The sequence below is a fragment of the Apium graveolens genome, chromosome 5, assembly GCF_009905375.1.
Source record: "Apium graveolens cultivar Ventura chromosome 5, ASM990537v1, whole genome shotgun sequence".
NCBI lineage: Eukaryota > Viridiplantae > Streptophyta > Magnoliopsida > Apiales > Apiaceae > Apium > Apium graveolens.
Window position 1 is genome coordinate 315,749,568 of NC_133651.1, and position 8,446 is coordinate 315,758,013.

Here is an 8,446-nt window from a genome sequence, read left to right on the forward strand (position 1 = left end):
ATGGACTCCCCTAAACAGGACCGGGGAGGAAATCTTGAAGGATATAAAAGACAGGCCATTTTATTACCACTCGAAGCCAATGTAGACTCCTCCGGAGAGGAGTCTTACAATAGGCGATGCGACTATCATGAAACACATGGACACAAGACCAAGAACTGCTTATCACTCAAGTACTTCATCGAGGAGCAAGTTAAGAAAGGGAACCTGAACAAGTACCTAGTCCGGGACAGCAACCAAAGAGGTGAAGGGCCAAATAAAGGAAATAATGTAGTGAATATCGTCCTAGGAGGCTCCCACTCCCCACCACGGAGCCCGGACTCTAGGAAAGAGGTACTATCCATCCAATCATTCCTGGAGATGGTGATATCTTTCAGCAACAAGGACTATGAAGGAGTCAATCCCAACAACAATGAAGCCTTGGTTGTGACTTTGGATATCTTTGACAATGAAGTAAAGAGAATGCTAATAGACAACGGCTCCTTGGTCAATATTCTTTTCAAGCATACTGTGGATCGAATGCAGCTAGGGAGTGTCCGCTCAAATGGCTGCCGAGAAGACCCACTCTATGGGTTTGGGAATAACTTAGTATCGATGCAAGGAACCCTGTACTTACCTGACCTATTTGGAATGGCTCCCAACTAAGTAACTATGTCATCAAATTTTATGTTATCAACACTCCTTCATCGTAAAATGACATAATCGGCCGATCATCTTTAACTAGGATGCAAGAAATAACTTCAATCTCCCATCTCAAGATCAAGTTCCCAACCCCGACTGGAGTCGGCGAAGTAAAAAGAGATTACACAGTTGCTGAGAGATGCTACAGTCAGGCCTTGGTAATGGCAAAAACTCACCAGGATAACAAAAGAAAGGCCATAGTTCTTCGCAAACAACAAAGTGTCAAAAAGCATTGTCCTCGCTCAAGGGAAGAAACATGAAAAGAAGTGCAAGTCATTGAATCCAATTCGGATCTAAAAGCAGCCAAACCAAGTTCGAAAGAACTGAAATGCAACCAAGTCATGGTAGTTATTGAAGCAAATCTGGTCATAGACCATGCCAATCCTACCATGCAAGCAATCAAAGACAAAGAATCAGCACAAGCTAATACCTACTTGAAGAAGAACGCCGAAGCCCGGATTCATCAAATGGTCTCGACCCAAGACCAAGCAAAAATTGAGGCCGCAGTAGAAACATAAGATATTCAGATTGATAAAAGCAGTCCTACCAAGAGGGTGAAAGTTGGGTCCAGACTCGAGGCAGTCTTTAGAGAAGAACCGGTATCCTTGATATGGAAGTACAAAGATATGTTTGCCTGGAGTCCAAGAGATATGCCCGGCTTGCATGAGTCCATAACAATGCACAACTTGGAAATCAACCCGAACAGAAAGTCGATCAAGCAAAAAGGAAGGAACTTTGCCTCGGAGAGGAAAAGAGCAATATATGAAGAAGTAGAGAAGTTTCTTAAAGCAGGGATTATCCGAGAAATTAAATTCCCGAAGTGGCTGTAAAATGTTGTAATGGTGAAGAAGTCAAGCGGCAAATGGAGAATGTGTGTGGACTACATCGGCTTGATTGATGCATGCCCGAAGGACCCCTACTCATTGCCAAATATTGACCAGCTGATAGATGCCACATCCGGACACATCATTATGAGCTTCATGGATGCCTTTTCCGGATACAATCAGATCAAGATGAACCCGAAAGACATACCAAAGACATCATTCATAACTCACATAGCATTCTACGCTTATGTGATGTTGCCATTTGGACTGACAAACATGTGATCCACTTACCAAAGAGCAATGAACAAGATATTCAAGTCCCAGATCGGAAGAAACTTGGAGTCCTACGTCGACGACATGATTGCAAAGTCAACAACCAACCCGGGACACGTCGAAGATCTAAAAGAATGCTTTGAAAACCTAAGGAAGCATGAACTCAAGTTGAATCTAGAAAAATGCACATTCGGAGTAGGAGCAGGCAAATTCCTAGGATTCATGATAACCAACCGAGGAATATAAGCTGATCTAGAGAAAATCAAAGCAATTCAGGAGATGAAGGCTCCCAGGACGCAGAAAGACGTACAGAAGCTAGCGGGATCACTAACAGCACTTAGAAGATTTGTTTCCAAGCTAGCATAAAGGGGCTTACCCTTCTTTGATCTACTCAAAGGAGCCAACAACAAGAAAAAAGTCAGCTGGACTCCGGAGTGTCAAAGATCATTTGAAGAAATCAAGGAATACCTCTCGCAGCCTTCAGTCCTAACTAAGGCCCAACCAGGAGAGCCCCTCTACCTATATTTATCAGTCGGGGCCTTAGCAGTTGGAGCAGCCTTAATCTGGGAAGAGAATGGAAGGCATGAACCAGTTTACTATGTCAGCTAAGTACTCAATGATGTGGAGACCAGGTACCCAAGTTTAGAAAAGTTCGTCTTCGCCTTGATCATAACATCGAGAAAACTCAGGCACTACTTTCAAAGAAGAAAAATCAGGGTAGTCACAAACCATCCATTGAGGAAAATAATTCACAAACCAGATGTCTTGGGAAGGCTAGTTAATTGGGTTGTGGAGGTAAGTCAATTCAATCTAAGTCTCATTCCCAGGATTGCCATCAAAGCTCAAGCGCTTGTTGATTTTGTAATTGAATGTAACTTTCCGGAGACAGAACCAGAACCTATGAGCATAGACCCAAAGAGAAATCAAGCTACAAATCCAGGAGCTTGGACCTTGAAAGTAGACGGATCATCAATAAGCGAAAGGTCTAGAGCCGGACTCATCCTAAAGAGTCCTGATGGCTTCGAGATACAAACAGCTCTATCCTTCGCTTTTCTGGCAACAAACAACCAGGCGGAGTATGAGGCATTGATTGCAGGATTGAAGTTCTCTAGGACTCTTAGGGTCCACGACTTAAACATCTACAGCGACTCCGATATAGTGGTCAATCAACTAAACGGAGAATATATAACAAAAGACCAAATCCTAGCAAAGTATCAGGCCCTGGTTCAAAGCTACTTAGCATCAATCCCAAAACATCAAGTCCTGCAAATATGTCGAGAAGGAAAATGAAGAGGCTGATAGCATGTCCAAGCTAGTCTGAAACTCATCAGATCTAGATTGCTCAGTTTACTTTGAAGAATTGCAAAAACCATCTATTGAAGCTGCAGAAGTCTTGGAGATTGAAAACAACCAAAACTGAAGGACTCATTTCATCAATTATTTGGAAAAGGGAGAGCTCCCGGAAGACAAAAGGAAAGGCTCAAAGACTAAAAGCCAAAGCAACCAAGTTCTTTCTTGAAGAAGGACTACTATACCGCCAGACCTTCTCATCCCCTATTTTGAAATGCGTCGGCCTAGCAAAAGCTAATTATTGTTTGATGAAAGTACATGAAGGGATATGCGGAGATCACATATTTGCAAAAGCCCTGACTCACAAGATCATAAGACAATGCTACTACTGGCCAACAATTCACTAGGATGCAGTAGAGTTCGTAAAAAATGTAAGGAATGCCAACTCTTTAGCAATATGTCCCGGATGAGCCCAGTCTTACTGTAATATCCCATATATTTTCAAATATTATTATTATTATTCGGAATTGTTTATGTGATTTTATGTGAATTTTTGGTGAATTATCTGAAAAGTAGAATAGATATCTGAATGTTATATGTGACATTATTTGAATATTTGAATTTTTATATGTCCAGAATAAAATATAGATAATTGTGGTATTTTTCTGGTAATTTTTGGAGTGTTATATGATTTTATAATGATTTATGAATTATTAATTATTTTCAGAATAATTATAAAATTATTTTATAAAGCCGGGAATCTTCCAACTTCAACCGTTTTGCGTTTTTACAACCCGAAACTTTTCCAAAAACTCCTTCCTAACCTAATCTGGTAATTCCGGACATTTTCCGTGTTTTGACTTTTTCGATCCGGATTACGGTTTGACCCGTGCGCGGCCCGGCGCAATATTTTCGATACGATAGTTATTTCGGTAATCAATAAAAACCCGTAATCTCGAAAGACGGGATATTTTTACGTTATGTTCGTATATGGTGTTTTATAAAAAGCCCGGTTTTGATAATTATCCAATTCTGGTATTGAATTGTATCGTTTTTACAATTACTTAGCGGCTAAACAACTAATTTAACGATCCAAAACGATCCAGAACGATCCAATATTCCATAAATATAAATAGCCTATTTCTTATTTAGTTTATTTCGTTTATTTATTTGTAACCAGTTAAAATACCGTAAAAATAGAGAAAAACCCGAGAAACCGATACGTTTCCGAGAATCAAACACACGAACGAAGGCGTTATCGAACTCCGATTCGGGCGTGCAGCATATCAAAACGAAGCTCTCGAAATCTTCTTTTTGAATCAATCATCAGTTTCTGCCCAGAAATCACAAATCGAGTAGCTAGAAGTGCAGTCAAGTGTTAGACGAAGATAGTAGCCAGCAGTTAGAAGCAGAGTTAAAGTAAGAGGTTATTGAGCATACCAGGCAAGTACCCTAACTTCACTTATCATTCAAGTGACGTTCATTTCTAATCATATTATACAAGTACCTATATCTTTATTTATCATTCAATTGATATTGACTCTGAACTTTATTCTTTCAATATCCATACTATTCTAAGTTCAGAATAGTTAAACGTTTTATGTTTCGCTATGAATTACTCTATACAACAAAGCTTTAAATTGAGATTAGCGAATAACTAATTGTTCTGGTTATTTCGCCATTGGTTGTTGAGAAAACTCCGGACCATGAGAAATGGGGAGTTATGTGGTTAAGGATGTCATTTGATTCGACTCCTTTGGCGGAAAATTGTTTTTATGGGTTGGATGGTTGCGTAAGAGGCCGTGGCGGCGGTCCAGTGTGAGCTATGTGTTATACAGGATATAACACCTTGCTAGGCCAATATGTGCCTTGGGTACCTTTTGTTTAGTTGGATATGCTTCGGCATACCGGTGTTGCTCCGCGGCTGATCACCGGCGGCAACACACCGTCGTTCGAGGATTCCAGTCCCAAAATATAATATATTGCAAATGTTGTTTATTATCAAAAAAAATTTCAGTTTTGATGCTGTTCAGTTAGTTTAGTTGGTTTTGTTCATCAGATATACTGTTGTTATTCCAAATCATAAGCTATTCATTACTTGCTGAGCATTTCGTTCGCTCATACTTGTTTCATATCTTGATTCTTTCAGCTAGGCCAGAGCAAGCTTAAGTTCCAGGTCTGACCAGAGGTTTTGTGCTTGTAAATAGTTGGTGTGTTTCCAGGTAGACAGTTTGGGATACTTAATTAGTCTAGAGGTTTGTAATAAAATTTGAATAAGTTGTAAAACTAATTAGACTATGGTTTGTAATAACACTTGATTTATAGTAGTGCCTGTTTCATACTATAACCTGTGATCGATCCAGTGCAGGTAAAGGGGTCGTATTTATTATATTATTCCGCTGTGATTATTTTATTTTGGTTTATTGGCGAGTGACCCCCAAATCTAGACCCCGGGTTTGGAGGGCGTCACAGGTTGGTATCAGAGCCACAGGTTATGGTCACTGAAACAGGCATAGGATTGTCATAGATGAGTCATAGGAAGATCACATAAGATAGGTGCGTGTAGTTTAGCTTTTATAGGATTAAATTTAGGTTATTGGGTTAGGTTGTAGTTAAGGTGTTTAGGTTTCCTGTTTTGCGTTTAGCGTTAGGCCTTGTGTCATTGCCCTGCTATTTTGTTGGTTTAGTTAAGATTTCAAGAGAGGATTTTAAAAGTTCGGATAATTCGGGGTAAATTTTCTTTGTGTTATTATTCTTGAGATAATAAGCAGGATTATGTGATAATCATGTCGCTTGTGTTAATATGGTAGCAAGTTTATGATATTTTGAGAAGAGATAGTGTTTGCGAACTTTAATATGCTAAGGAATTGCTACATATTTGACACAATGCTTGACAGATTATTATATATATTGCTTGTTTCTTACCAGAATAATGGCACCAAAGAGAAGGAATAATTCAGGAGAGGGTAATACCGAGAGCCGTACAGATCCAGCGATTATCCAGATGTTGGGACTGATGCAGCAGCAGATGTTACATCTTACACAGCAGCAACAACAGCAACAACAGTAACAACAGCAGCAAGCAGCAGCACCACCTGCAGTGACTTTTAAGCAGTTTCAAGCAGTGAAGCCACCTGAGTTCAAGGGAAGTGCTGATCCTGTGGAAGCCAATGCATGGCTTAAGGAAATGGAAAAGGCTTTTGAATTGGTCGGAGCAGGAACTGAGCAGAAGACCAAGTTTGCAAGTTACTTTCTGAAGGGTGAGGCGAACTATTGGTGGGAATCCGCGCGAGCATTGGAAGGAGGTGAGTTTATAACTTGGGAGAGATTCACAGAGCTGTTTCTAGAGAAGTATTTTCCGAGGTATATGAAGAATCAAATGGAGATCCAATTCTTGAACTTGACCCAGGGAGATCTTACTGTAGCTGAGTACGAAGCTAAGTTTACTGAATTAGCGAGGTTCGTGCCAGACCAGGTTGACACGGATGAAAAGAAAGCAAGAAGGTTTGAACAGGGATTGAGATTTTGGATTCAGAATAGGGTGGCCATGTTTGAATTGACTTCATATGTGGCAGTAGTGCAGAAAGCGATGGTGATTGAAAGTAAGAGTGATATGTATCAGAAAGGGAAGGATGGGAAGAAAAGGAAAATAGAAACCTCAGGAGGAGGCCAGCAACAAGGTAACTTCCAGGGCCGTTTCAATAAAAGGCCAGAGTTTCAGAATAATAAGAGTGTGGGATTTAAGAAACCACAGCCAGGAAATGGGAACCGTTTTCAGAATTCAAATCAGCAGAGACCCAATCGTCCACCTGCATCAGAGTGCAAATTTTGTGGTAGAAGGCATTTTGGGATTTGTAAGGCTAATGTGTTGTGTTATAAGTGCAATCAGAAGGGACACTATGCTAATGAGTGTCGAAGTCAGACTACAGCTCAGAGATCAGGGACAGTGTGCTTTAAATGTGGAAAGATGGGGCATATTGCCAGGGACTGCCAGACAATTGAACCAACTGCTAATGTGCCAAGGATTGAAGGACCACCAACAAAGGACCAGCCAAAGGCTAGGACATTCAATATGACTATGAAGGATGCTGTTCAGAGTTCAGACGTGGTGGCAGGTACGCTTCCAGTCAACTCCATAGATGCTAAAGTTTTATTTGATTCTGGAGCTACAAGATCATTTATTTCTCAAAGTTTTGTTGATAAACTGCATTGCGAAGTTAAGTTGTTAGAACAAGCATTAATGATAGAGTTAGCTAATAAGGATCAAGTTTCCGTCGACCGAGTGTGCCCGAAGTGCGATATTAAGATAGGAGGACATCATTTCTATGCCGACTTAATACCTTTTAAGTTGGGAGAATTTGATGTTATTTTAGGAATGGATTGGTTGTCAGAAAATAATGCTCAGATTGATTGTAAGAATAGGAAATTAAGACTTCAAACTTTGGATAGTAAGAAGAAGATAATATTTCGAGGAAATAGGCAAGAGAAGAAGTTCTTAGCGATCGCTCAAGTGAAAAAGTTATTGCGTCAGAATTGTGAAGCATATTTGGCCCATGTGGTAGACACCAGTAAAGAAGTTCCAGCACTAGAAGCGATTCCAGTTGTCAACGAATTTTCAGATGTTTTCCCAGATGATCTACCAGGATTACCTCCCGACAGAGAAATTGAATTTGCGATTGATCTAGCACCCGGAACAGAACCAGTTTCTAAAGCTCCGTACCGGATGGCACCAGTGGAAATGAAAGAATTGGCATCTCAGCTGCAAGATCTTTTGGAGAAAGGAGTTATAAGACCCAGTGTGTCCCCATGGGGCACACCAGTACTGTTTGTCAAGAAGAAAGACGGGAGTATGCGACTGTGTATCGACTATCGAGAACTGAATAAGCTGACCATTAAGAACAAATACCCATTGCCGAGGATCGATGATCTGTTTGACCAATTGAAAGGCGCGATATGGTTTTCTAAAATTGATTTAAGATCCGGATATCATCAACTGAAGATCAAGCCTGGAGACATTCCGAAGACCGCATTTAGAACCAGATATGGGCATTATGAGTTTCTAGTGATGGCATTTGGATTAACCAACGCACCAGCAGTTTTCATGGATCTAATGAATCGAGTATTTAAGAAGTATTTGGATAAATTTGTGATCGTGTTCATAGACGATATCTTGATCTATTCCAAAACAGAAGAGGAGCATGTAGAGCATTTGAGGATAGTTCTGGAGATACTGCGACATGAGAAGTTATACGCAAAGTTTTCCAAGTGTGAATTTTGGTTAGAAGAAGTACGATTTCTTGGGCACGTGATTAGCAATAAAGGAGTGGAAGTGGATCCAGCAAAGATTGAAGCCATAATCAACTGGGAGAGGCCAAAAACAC

General features: G+C 40.3%; 1 protein-coding gene across 1 annotated transcript; it reads left to right on the forward strand.

Moving 5' to 3' along the window:
- On the forward strand, positions 1 to 642 carry LOC141661313 (uncharacterized). The gene has a single exon (XM_074468297.1). It carries the CDS (start codon positions 1 to 3, stop codon positions 640 to 642), a length of 642 nt encoding a protein of 213 aa, XP_074324398.1.
- The last annotated feature ends 7,804 nt before the right edge of the window (positions 643 to 8,446 follow it).